The sequence below is a fragment of the Symphalangus syndactylus genome, chromosome 2, assembly GCF_028878055.3.
Source record: "Symphalangus syndactylus isolate Jambi chromosome 2, NHGRI_mSymSyn1-v2.1_pri, whole genome shotgun sequence".
Taxonomy (NCBI): Eukaryota; Metazoa; Chordata; class Mammalia; order Primates; family Hylobatidae; genus Symphalangus; species Symphalangus syndactylus.
Window position 1 is genome coordinate 6,153,776 of NC_072424.2, and position 12,772 is coordinate 6,166,547.

The 12,772-nt window shown below is 48.2% G+C and overlaps 1 protein-coding gene across 1 annotated transcript in view; it reads right to left on the minus strand.

Annotated features, from left to right (window-relative positions):
- LRRC27 (leucine rich repeat containing 27) overlaps positions 1 to 12,772 on the minus strand; it is a 43,244-nt gene that overhangs the window by 24,595 nt on the left and 5,877 nt on the right. The window contains 3 exon segments of the mRNA XM_063616488.1: positions 1,965 to 2,337; positions 5,410 to 5,562; positions 7,787 to 7,845. Of these exon segments, the coding sequence (XP_063472558.1) occupies positions 1,965 to 2,337; positions 5,410 to 5,562; positions 7,787 to 7,845 (585 nt within the window).

Consider the following 12,772-nt stretch of genomic DNA (forward strand, 5'->3'; position numbering starts at 1 on the left):
CCAGACCCTCAGGAAGGGCCAACACCCCGAGCGTGGACCAGGGCCATAATCTCAGAGCTTCTTCTTAATACCTGTGACCCCACGACAACCCGACCAAGTGGGGAAACTGAGGCCCTGATAATGCGTGTGACACCACAACCACCCCTGTGGGAAAGCTGAGGCACAGAGTGGCTCTCTATGGCTCACCCTGGGCAGAGGCAGCAGAGGGGGAAGACAACATCCAGGGCCCACCCAGCCATGGGGCAGGAGCTCCAGGTTGAGGCTTCCTGCCAGAGGCTCCAGTTCTCTGCCCCAACTTCCCAAGCCACCCAAAGCAATCTCCGAAGGCTAGGGTCTAGTATCCAAATCTGACATATTGATCAAATTATAAGTACTATTAATAAGCACAGCACAATTCACCTGGATTAGCTATTATTAGGGTCCCTAACAATAAATAAATAAATGAAGGGAGGAGGGAAGAAAAGAGGTTTCTAAGCAGCAGGCTAAGCATATTCCTGCCCTTTCACCGTGCGACTGTGTGGACTGAGAACACCACAAGCGTGTTGGAGCTTCCGAGGCCTCGCTGTAGCTGGGAACCTGCCGTGCGTGCTGCCAGGACATCCTACACTTTAATCTGTTAGTGATGCTTCCAAGGTTTGTTTTGTTCTTTTTTTTTTTTTTTGAGACGGAGTCTCGCTCTGTCGCCCAGGCTGGAGTGCAGTGGCGCGATCTCGGCTCACTGCAAGCTCCGCCTCCCGGGTTCACGCCATTCTCCTGCCTCAGCCTCTCAGAGTAGCTGGGACTACAGGCGCCCGCCACTACACCCGGCTGATTTTTTTGTGTTTTTAGTAGAGACGGGGTTTCACCGTGGTCTCGATCTCCTGACCTCGTGATCTGCCCGCCTCGGCCTCCCAAAGTGCTGGGATTACAAGTGTGAGCCACCGCGCCCGGCTGTTTTGTTCTGTTTTGAATGTTCAAACCTACAGGACAGCTGAAAGATCAGGGCCATGAGCGCTTCATGCTGACGCCTCCGGGAAGGTCTGGTGCCATCGTGAACCTGCTCATGCTGGACGCTGCATGGAGCCTGAGGGACCAAAGACCACTGCGGCCTCCAAGAATCTTCACCCGCAGGAAGCCATTGTTGTCCCCTCGGCTATGACAATGTGCCCCTTGAGAATGCATGATCTAGATTCACCAATTGTTATTTTGCAGCATTCTCTCTCTAGGTATTTATACACACACAGGCATATATACCACATGCAGGCACACACATGCACACCACAGACACACACCTCCCATATGTGTAGGCGCACGCCTTACCACACCCATGATTTGAGTTTTTCTCTCATGTAGCCTCTGCAGAGCCTGTTTCCTAGGGACCCTTGTCCTGGGTGAAAGGAAAATAAAATCTCGGCCCCCAAACTCACTGTGCCAAAGGCAAAGGTAAGCTTGGGAAGTGGGCCGCACAATGACTGCCTTCCTTTTGTCCTCAGGCGGCTGCCATTTATTTTCTGCATAACTGACCTTTCCCCCAACTCCTCTCTTTTCACAGGTAAAATGTGGATTCAGTGAGCACTGCTCGAAGCCTCGTGACCACTTGGCTCACCACCTGCCCCCACTTTTACTATTCTTTCCTCCTTCCCCTGCTGCCCATTCTTTCTCCTGTAAACGCTGACGTCCTCAAAGCTCTCTCTGGAGAAGGCAAAGGCCACGGATCTTACTGTCACTTATGTCTCTTTTCCCCGGGCGCATCCTCAACCTTGGCAAACTCAGCCTCTGAATGGACTGAGCTCTGCTGCAGACGCTCTGGGCTTGATGCGGGTCCCCGTTACACTAAACCCGGGGCCGGCGCTCGCTGCACAGTAAACCGCTGGCAATGTGGAGGGACACTTTAAAAGCTGGACCTGATGTTTTAAAAGATAATTTAAAATAATTGTATAAATTCGCAAAGATCAAGAAAATTCCCCGTTGCTTTTAAGTTTTACCTGAAAACGTGTCTTGGCTTTGGCAGTTCTTCCTCACTGTTCAAGACCACCTTGAGATTTGGAGGTAATTCTCTCGGTAAGAGCTGACTTCCCAGAACGTCTGCCTTCACGTGCTCAACAATCTCCTGCCTCAGCTTCCGAAAGCGCCTGATCTCCTCCTCGCTGGGCCAGTTCTCCGAGGAGTCAGTAGACTTCCTCAGTTCACTCAGGTCTGGCTTTTCCACAGGCGGGAGAAAGCCGGCCTTCTCTTTCATCACAGCCGCCTCTGGGCCCTGAGCGTACACAGCTCCTTCATTACACGCATGGTCTCCAGACAACTCCAATCCTGGGCTCAGGAGGTCATGGAGGGTCATCTCTTTAACCGGTGGAGCCTCTGGTAGAGTAAGAAACCGCTTTAGTAGCTACCATCAATGCCATCCCTCTATGACTCATTCAAAAAGCCAGTGACAGCCTGGATGGCGGGGGGTGGGGTGCCCAGATCCTCCATGGCTGCCACGTTCCCTGTTGATCCAAACAATTCCCATCACCCCACCTGCCATCTGCACCACGCCAGGCTGCTACGGCACACAAAGCAGTTCCACATGGAGGGAATGGAAACAACACCGCCAGAAGCACACCTGGACTCTCCCACGGAGGCCCCACCGGGCACCTGACTCTCCCCTGCAGGCACCGCCAGGCGCACCTGACCCTCTCCCGCAGGTCCCGCCAGGTGCGCCTGACCCTCCCACATAGGCCCCGCCGGGCGCACCTGACCCTCCCACGCAGGCCCCACCAGGCCCCACCCAGCACACCTGACCCTCTCCCGCAAGCCCCACTGGGTGTACCTGACCTTCCCACGCAGGCCCCACTGGGCACACCTGACCTTCCCACACAGGCCTTACCACTTTGGAGGGACTTTTTGCATGTGTACACAGGGCAATCTTGCCACATTTAATCAACATTTCTGCTTCCCCTCAGATCACTTAGAATCTTTCTAAGTAATGTTTAGCCCATTATGCCTGCTTTTCTTGTTTGGTGATGCTTTTGTTGACTTTCTCAAAACATGACTCCAGGGAGGCACTCCAGGCACTTCGGGAGCCACTGGGACCTATTGGCCAGTCTTCTCCCAGCACGTGCCCAGCACGACCTGAAGGCTGAGTGAGACCCCAGGTGGCCGTCGCAGTGGACACAGGTGCATGGACATCACGCCCCTGGCTGCCACATGCTCCTGACTGCTGCGTGCTCGGGGTCTTCGGTTTGAAAGGAAAAGTTTTAAAAAATGGGCAAACATGCTTCAAAATGTCCTAAGAAGTTGTGAAATTCCCCCTGGGCTACAAGTGACTAGAAACATGCATATTTGACCAATCTGCCTGTAGACAACTGATTTAGGGCTGGGGACAAAACTGAAATTCATGAAAATGAAAGCAAACAGGAAGAGTGGGATACAGCAAAAAGACTTTTCTTTTTTTTTTTTTTTAAGGCGGAATCTCACTCTGTCATCCAGGCTGGAGTGCAGTGGCACCATCTAGGCTCTGCCTCCCAGGTTCACACCATTCTCCTGCCTCAGCCTCCCAAGTAGCTGGGACTACAGGCGCCCACCACCACGCCCGACTCATTTTTTGTATTTTTAGTAGAGACGGGGTTTCACCGTATTAGCCAGGATGGTCTCGATCTCCTGACCTTGTGATCTGCCCATCTCGGCCTCCCAAAGTGCTGCGATTACAGGCGTGAGCCACTGAGCCGGCCAGCAAAAAGACTTTTTAAAGTAATTGAAAGGGCAAAGTGCTAAAAATATACATAGTAGCTGAAAAATCACTCTATGTGGCCCTAAAACCTAATAGAAAAGAGTCAGAAAATATTTATTTTTGACCAGTTACTTAATGTATTTTTTTCAAACTTACAGAAAAGTTGCAATAACACTGCTGAGAAGTTGGTGGGCCCCGTACCCCATCAGCAGCCGCTGGTGCCTGGCCCCCGAGGCTGCCTGCCCCCGTGAGCCTGCCCGCCCTCGCCTCCCTGTCTGGGGTGCTCATGCATTTCCTAAAACACTCAAGGGTAACTTTCAGACATCCTGCCCCTCCACCCTCAGATGGAGATGCTCACGTCCCATCACTGACTTCTGTCACTCACCAGCTGGCCTTCCTCACACCTTGATAACTGTCCCAGTAATGTCCTTTATCATATTTGTCCTGGCCCAGGATCCAATCCAGGATGAAGCATCACATCCAGTTTCCTATTCCTTTAGTCTCCTTCAATTGGAATGAACCTTCAACTTCCCCTCTTTTTTATCCTGATCCTCCAGTGGGGTCTGTCCGTGTCTCCTGAGCTCCCTGCATCCTGGCTCCGGCTGTGCCTGACGGTTCTGCCCCTCCATCCTTGTCCCGGCTGTCTCCAGGTCCTGGTCCTATCTCTCCTCGGCCACCCCATGCCCTCAGCTACCTGCCCCCATTCCTGCCAGGTGTCCAGTGCCCTCCACACTGCCAGTCCGGCGGCTACTTTTCTTTTCCTATTCTTATCACAACGTCCTGGCAGCGTCAGTGTCAAGGGTGCCAGAGCCAGGCGGCTTCAGAGCAATACACCAACAGAGGCCACGATAACCTGGTTACAATATGTCTACAAACAACTGAGCAAGCACAGGGCCAACAGCGGATTCTTAATCATTTAAAACAATTTCCAAATAGAGGCCATCTGGGTCAAAAGTACAAGGTCACATGTTATTTACAAAGACCTAATTATTTACACATTTCAATCACAGCACATATATAATTATCTCGGCTAATGGTTCCAAACATGCATTTTTCTTAAGTATCAAAGTACATCACAAATAGTAAAATTTTAAATATTCTGAAAATATTTCAGAATACGTGCTTTTTTGGCAAGGCTTCATTATGATTCTTCTTTATCCCAATTTAACTTTACTTTTTCCAAGTGTAACTACAATGCATACTCAAGACCAGAACACATCATGAGCATCTGAAAATACCTGGCTGGTCAGTATGTTGAAAGAATGGAACAGGTTAGTGAGCACCCACCAACAAGGTGATTAGATAAAACGTGTCTACAGGGCCATTTTCCTGCCAATTTCTTGTACCTCGTTAGGAATAAGGAATATTTCATTGTGCTTATTTTAAAATAGCTGTCTAATGGAGCATCAAGTCATTCCTGAAGCAGCTGCCTGCGGGTGGCTTGCAGGTGTTAACTGTTTCATTTGATTGATCACAATAAACTTCTACCAAAATCCACTTGAGCCAGGATCTATAATGTGCCCAGATTTATAGAACCAAGGAAAAGTCACAGAGACGATTGGGTCGGCCTGAGATCAGCGTATGCTGTGTCAACTCAGCAGAGGACCCATGGCTCCTGTATTTCTCAGGATGTTATTAAAGAGAAGGCGGGTTCTCCCCTGATTTTAAAAAGCTGTAACTTCAACGTTAATGTGATTTGTCATAAATCACCTCCTACAAACCTTGAGAAGTTGGATTTCTGGGGAGAGAGTGTTCTACTGCCCACATCTGCAGGAAGCGCTGGATAGCCACCAATCCCTTCTGCACAACGAGCTGAGGAGGGAATTCCAGAGGGCAGTGTCTTAGGTTCAGTGCTTTCAGTGTGGTTACGCTCCCTGCAGTGGAGGAAAAAAAAAAACTGTTAGCATTTTATATACCATTTTTGAAACGAAAATGAGGAACAAATAATAGTAACTTTTCACATTTTAAAATATGATTCTATTCAGTATTTGGGGTAAAATCATGTTAACAGATGTCAAAGATTTGCTTTAAAGGTAACTTTGCAGGAGACAGATCCCGCAAATTAAGACCAGGACAGTTACCAAAAAACAAATAAAATCAAACAAACAGAAGCAGCCACAACCACCTTCACAATTCTGTAAAATTCAGAATACAAAGTCGCTATATTATCTAAAATGCCCATTTTCAACATAAAAACTACCAGACATGCAAAGAAAAGGAAAATGTACCCTGCACTCAGGAACAGAGCAGACAATGGAAACCGTCTTGGAGGAGGCCCAGATGTTGGGTTTAACAAAGACTTCAAAGCCGCCATTTAAATATGTTCAAGCAAATGGAGAAAATCGTGTTTAATTAGAAGAAATAGAATACAAGGACTCCACAAATGTGAAATGTCACTAAAAATGGAAATTACGTGAACACTCGGAGGCTGTGGAAACGATGGCCGCTGAGAGGTAAGGCTCCCGTGGTGGGCAGTGGGCTGGTGGGGGCTGGCTCACTCCCCAGGCTCAGGGCGAAGTCCCTGGAATGAGGAGCATGGGGAAGCACTGCAGGGGCCCTAGTCCTGAGGCATTTCCCAGTTTGAGGGAGCCAGGGTTCAGTGTGAAAGGCGGATGCTTACATTTTGGGTATCTGGGTGTTCTGCCTTTCAGCTGCGCTTGCTTTTCACATAGGTTGAGTATTAGGATCTACAAACTGCAAATGCTTTGCTGGCCTGTCCATTAACGGGCTCTGCCCTGAGCTCGATGGTCCAGTTGGAAAACAGAGACTAAACTAGAAGCTACCTGTCTCAATGAAATTCGTTTCCTTATCAAATCCTGTGGCAAGTGACTTTGTATTATCTTGTCATCCATTTTGAGCCTACAAACACACCCAAACTCCGTCTTTAAAAAGCTTAAATTCTCTCTGTTCTCTGAGGTGTAAATGTGCTATTCTGTTTTCTCTTTTTAGAGAAACCCTGTGTAAGGGTTCCAGCCATAACTCATTCCATTTACAAAGGCACAATTTAACCCAACTGTTCTTTTATTTTTGTTGTTGTTGTTGTTGTTTTGTTTTAGAGAGAAGGTCTCACCCTGTTGTCCAGGTTGGAGTATAGTGGTGCAATCAGAGCTCACTGCAGCCTTGAAGTCCTGGGCTCAAGTTAGCCTCCCGCCCCAGCCTCCTAAGTACCCAGGAACACAGGCATGCACTACTGCACCTGGCTAATTTTATTTTATTTTATTTTTTGTAGAGATGGGGTCTCACTATGTTACCCAGGCTGGTTTCAAACTCCTGGCTTCAGGGGATCCTCCCGCCTTGGCGCCCCAAGGTGCTGAGATTACAGGCATGAGCCACCATGCACAGTCTCAACTGTTCTTTTAAACTAATGAGTTTTATGTGATTCATGGCTAAAAATAAAATCAAAGCTGTACAATCTTAATGTTTGTACTTTTACGTATACATGTGTATACATGTCTGTTTTTATACTGCCTACATGGTAGCAAGTGACTTATAAATAAATGAGTACTCATAAATTAGTTCTCCAAAATGCTTCTCAAGGTCATAATAGAAATGCCTTCAGAATTTGAGACATTTTTTTCTGAGCTACTAGTCAGACAAATTTATACTGTTTCTGCTAGATATTTTAAAGGTCATAAAACTTGCTTCTGTGATAGTTTATGCTTGTTTGATTTGTCTGTCAGCTTATGCCTTTGGTTTTGAGTGTTTAGATTCTGAGGTCTAAAAAAGTGGTCATGATAGGGCCTAGGAACATACGTAAATAGTAAAACTTCCCAGGAAGGCCAGTGAGATGCAGCGGAGACAGCATATGGGGCCTGCAGAGGTGTGTGCAGGGCCTTCGGTTTCCTTAGCTGTGTGACGGTGCCAATGGCCCTCACTGTGACTGTGCCTCACACAAGGCTCACATGTCATACCTCCGTACGAACAGTCCATGCTATATCAACAGCTCTTGAGAGCTACATTATCTGAGTCCTAGAAGCAGGAAGGATGTTTAAAATATCTAGCTTACCCTCCTTTGTCATGCCTGATACTTCCATTACAAGGTCTGGCAAGTTCCAAAGATAGCATTTTAAAATCATCTTTTTATTGTTTTATACTTACCCAGCTCCACAGGTAACATTTTGATAGGATTTCTTTCTAAAAGCAAAGCTTTCAAATGCCTTTAAAGCAAAACAAAACAAAAAAATTTAAAAAGCAGAGAATTAAATGACTATCTCCAAAATATACCATCAAGTTTCTTCATTTTTCTTCTCTTTCAGGGGCAACTTCAATACAGATGCACTTAAATTTACAACGTGTACACACAAATGGTCTGCTGCCATATGCAAACACAGGTCTAAGCCCTGCACTGCTGACACGTGGGACCAGGCAGTCCATAGGGGTGGCGGTGTCCCCTGCTTTTCGGGGTATTGTACACCTCCAGCCTTTCTCCAATACATGCCAGGGGTACCACCCACCCCCAGGTGTGACAACCACAGATGTCTCCAGACATTGCCAACGGTCTCCTGGGGGCAAAATCTCCCCCGTTAAGAACCTCTATTTTAGGCTTTCACACCCTCCAGTTATACCCTCACTGTAAACCAGTCAAGATGTGCTGTGAGGAATCCCAGTGTTTTATCATGCTCTGTGAAAAAAGTTTTTTATGGCCAAAAATGTTTGAGAGACTTCCACTGCACAGTATATCCTGCCCTGCTTGGAGATGAATGATTCGTACACTGGGGACTCTGAGAAGCCTCTACGTAAGAAACTCAGCGAAGGCAGCATTTCGGGAAGGCATCTCCTTTCATTTAACACCTAGTAACATCCTTACAAAATGCAGCCCAAAATATATCATGGATGCCTAGACAGACGGACAGGAAAGAATGTAAAAATTTACTAGTTGAATGATAGAAAAATCTATATATTCTATTAAACTCTATCTTGTACCTTTTATTGTATTATGCTTCTTGGTTTTCACATTTAATTATTATGATTATTTTTTGAGACAAGGTCTCCACTCTGTTGCCCAGGCTGGAGTGCAGTGACGCAATCTCAGCTCACTGCAACCTCTGCTCACTGCAACCTCCGCCTCCTGGCCTCAAGCAATCTTCCCGCCTCAGCCCCCGCAGGTAGCTGAGACTAACGGTGTGTGTCACCACGCCAGGCTGAGCTGAGACTAATGGTATGTGCTACCATGTCTGGCTAAGCTGAGACTAATGGTGTGTGTCACCACGCCTGGCTGAGCTGAGACTAATGGTGTGTGCCACCATGTCTGGCTAAGCTGAGACTAACGGTGTGTGCCACCATGCCTGGCTGAGCTAAGACTAATGGTGTGTGCCACCACGCCTGGCTAAGCTGAGACTAACGGTGTGTGCCACCACGCCTGGCTAAGCTGAGACTAATAGTGTGTGCCACCATGCCTGGCTAAGCTGAGACTAACAGTGTGTGCCACCATGCCTGGCTAATGTTGGTATTTTTTGTAGACACAGGGTATTCCTATGTTGCTCAAGCCAGTTTTGAACTCCTCGGCTCAAGTAATCCTCCTGCCTCAGCCTCTCAAAGTGCTGGGATTATAGGCATAAGCCACCATGCCCAGCCCTCATTTAAATTATGTTTAATTTTTTGATTGGCAACCCCACAGGAAGATCAGATTACTTAAGGTTTAGGCAATTTTCTTTCTACTTACTTTCTTGAATTTTCCTTGTTATTTGAATTTTTTTTTTTTTTTTTGAGATGGAGTCTCACTCTGTGGCCCAGGCTGGAGTGCAATGGTGCGTGATCTTGGCTCACTGAAACCTCCGCCTGCCGGGTTCAAGCAATTCTCCTGCCTCAGCCTCCTGAGTAGCTGGGACTACAGACACATGCCACCACGCCCGGCTAATTTTTTTGTACTTTTTTTTTTAGTAGAGATGGAGTTTCACCATGCTGGCCAGGCTGGTCTCGAACTCCTGACCTTGTGACCCACCCACCTCGGCCATTCAAAGTGCTGGGATTATAGGCGTGAGCCACCATGCCCGGCCGTTGTTTGAAGTTTTTTTTTTTTTATTTTTGAGACAGAGTCTTGCTGTCGCCCAGGCTGGAGTGTAGTGGCGTGATCTTGGCTCACTGCAGGCTCCGCCCCCCGGGGTTCACGCCATTCTCCTGCCTCAGCCTCCCTGAAGTTTTTTTTTGAGACGGAGTCTCGCTCTGTCGCCCAGGCTGGAGTGCAGTGGCGCGACCTCGGCTCACTGCAGGCTCCACCTCCCGGGTTCACGCCATTCTCCTGCCTCAGCCTCTCCGAGTAGCTGGGACTACAGGCACCCGCCACCACGCCCGGCTAATTTTTTATATTTTTAGTAGAGACGGGGTTTCACCGTGGTCTCGATCTCCTGACCTCATGATCCGCCCACCTCGGCCTCCCAAAGTGCTGGGATTACAAGCGTGAGCCACCGCACCCAGCCTACCTGAAGTTTTTAAGGAATAAACTTTATGAAGTAAACTTTCCTTGAACTGCACAAAAGTGGATTATTTCAATGTGGTTGGTTCAGTTCACTGGTTTTGGTTTACTCCCTCTGAATTTTGCTAGTATAAAACCAGCCAACAAGAACAGCATCTGCTCTCTATAAGGTGAATAGAGGCTCCAGATGCTGAGGAGGGCAGCAAGCGCAGCACCACGCCCTCGGCTTCTCCAACGCCAGGGCTTCATCAAGGCAGAAAGGTTCTGGCCCACTCACATGCTGCTGGGTGGGGCTGGGTTGGGTTTTGCCTGAGAGGGACTGCAGGGGGTCGGGGGGGTGCATGTTTACTGACTATTAACCTGAAAGTACAGCACGGGTTTTTCTACCTTATAATATTATTAAAATATTCTGAGCATACTTTAAATGATAAATTTATAAATGTTAATTCCTTAAATACTATCAAAAATTCAAAGCTTACCCATTGATTCTTTTGTTTCATTGATTTTAAAATGAACATATAAACGTAAATATTGAGTTGGACTTGTTTGCCTAAGGAGGTAAATGAACTGATCCATGCTTCCTACATCTTCTCTCTGCTAGCAAGCGCACACACCCAAGACACTGAGAAGGGGGAACGCTAACACCGTCACTGTTTTAATTATGTTTTGAGAGGTTTAAGGCTTTAATAAACCCATAATCACTTTGCATTTCTGAGTAATATGTCTCAGCTCTGTAGCTGATCTAATTTGAATGTTATCATGGGTTACAAATCACAAATAAAAGTATATCTTCAAAAACATAGGCAGCCAGCTTTGACTGGCAAAATCAAAGAATTTCAAATTTTGAGGACTGTATACTTATTTTAGGGAAAACACGAGTAGTTATGGAAACAGGCCTTAGTTCATTTACATCCTGTGAGTAGCACTTACTCTCCAGAACCGTGTAAGGCTAAAACAATTTGTGGACAAAGAGCACCCAGTGATTCTAAACCCAGAACATGATGATCGTGTGAAGAAGAAATCCTTCCCAAAGCACGCTCAGCCTCAGGCTTGGAAGCCTCCCGAGGCCGTGAGGACAGGGTGGGCAACTGTCCAGAGGGCACCTGGCTCCCACACAGCTCCCGTAACACACGCGGCCGGCCGGGCTCGGCAGAGGGACCAGCTGAGCCCCGGAACACTCTTCTCCTCGAGGCCATCTGTGACCCGCCCTGCAGACCCTACAGTCCATAGGAGCCCCATGGAGATGCGCTGGGTGTGTTTCCACCTACTCCAGACACCACTTATCATGAGATAAGCAGCTTCCTCGCAGAGGCTGAAGGGCGAATGATGCATGGTTCTCTCCTATTATGTGTGGCAAAATATACTTACTTCTTATAAAACATTTTTAAAACCAGCGAGTTCAAGGCAAGTGAAGGGCCTCCTACAAGCCTCTATTCTACTGACCCACAGAGGCCACCATGGCTCTTGGAAGACACAATTCCTCACGTAGGAACTGGGGGCGCCCTGGATACCTCTCTTCTTCTTGTGGCCCCATACCCACCCGCATCCCACCAGCTCTGAAGTCCCACCAAGGCCCTGCCGTGGCCAGCCACGCCCAGGCTGCTCCTCCTGCATGGGCTGCTGCCGTGGCCGCAGCTGGTGACCGCCCCACCCTTGCCCTGGAGCTCCCCTCCTCACAGAGTGACTATAAGCCAAGTCTGACGCCACCCTCTCTACTCAAACCCTTCTGTGACTTCCCTTCTAAAATAAGATCCTCAGTGAGACCCTGGCCTCTGAGCCCCAATACCCCTCTTTAGAGACTTCCCCCACCACACAGGCCTCCCTGCCAGCCTGCACCTGCCAGGCACATGCCCACCTCAGGGCTGTGCCCAGATGCACTCATATCAGAGAAGGGGCTGAAGCACTGGTCAAAAGAGGTTCGGGTAGCCGGGCACGGGGGCTCACGCCTGTCATCCCAGCACTTTGGGAGGCTGAGGCAGGCGGATGACTTGAGGTCAGGAGTTTGAGACCAGCCTGGCCAACATGGCAAAATCCCGTTTCTACTAAAAATGCAAAAATTAGCCAGGCATGGTGGCGGGCACCTGTAATTCCAGTTCCTTGGGAGGCTGAAGCAAGAGGATTGCTTGAAACCAGGAGGTAGAGGTCACAGTGAGCCAAGATCACGCCACTGCACTCCAACCTGGGAGACAGAGCAAGACTCCATCTCAAAAAAAAAAAAAAAAAAAAGAAAAGAAAAGAAAAAGAAGTAAGGGCGATCATGGCTTCAGAAGGTGAAAAAGCCATGGCGCCAGGGATGTGGGCACAGAAGCAGAGGGCCCAGGAAAGGAGGACGTCTCCATAGTGAGAATAGAGTCCTGGCTGCTGGGGAAGGGCCAGGCTGAGGAGGGGAAAGGAGATGTGACGTTTCCACCATGGGCAGGATTACACCCCACAAGTGGGAATGCAAGGAAACCCCTGGAAGGGAAGTGGTGGGAATGGGCAGGACACCTGGGGCTTGGTTGGGTGCTCCCAGTTTTCCAAAGTAAGAAGAATTTCTCATTATTTGCCAAGAACCAATGTGGGTTACACAGGAGCCCTCAGGAGCTAAGGAGCTGGTTTATTTTTTATTTATTTTTTTTGAGACGGACTCTTACTCTGTCACCCAGACTGGAGTGCAGTGGTGTGATCTCAGC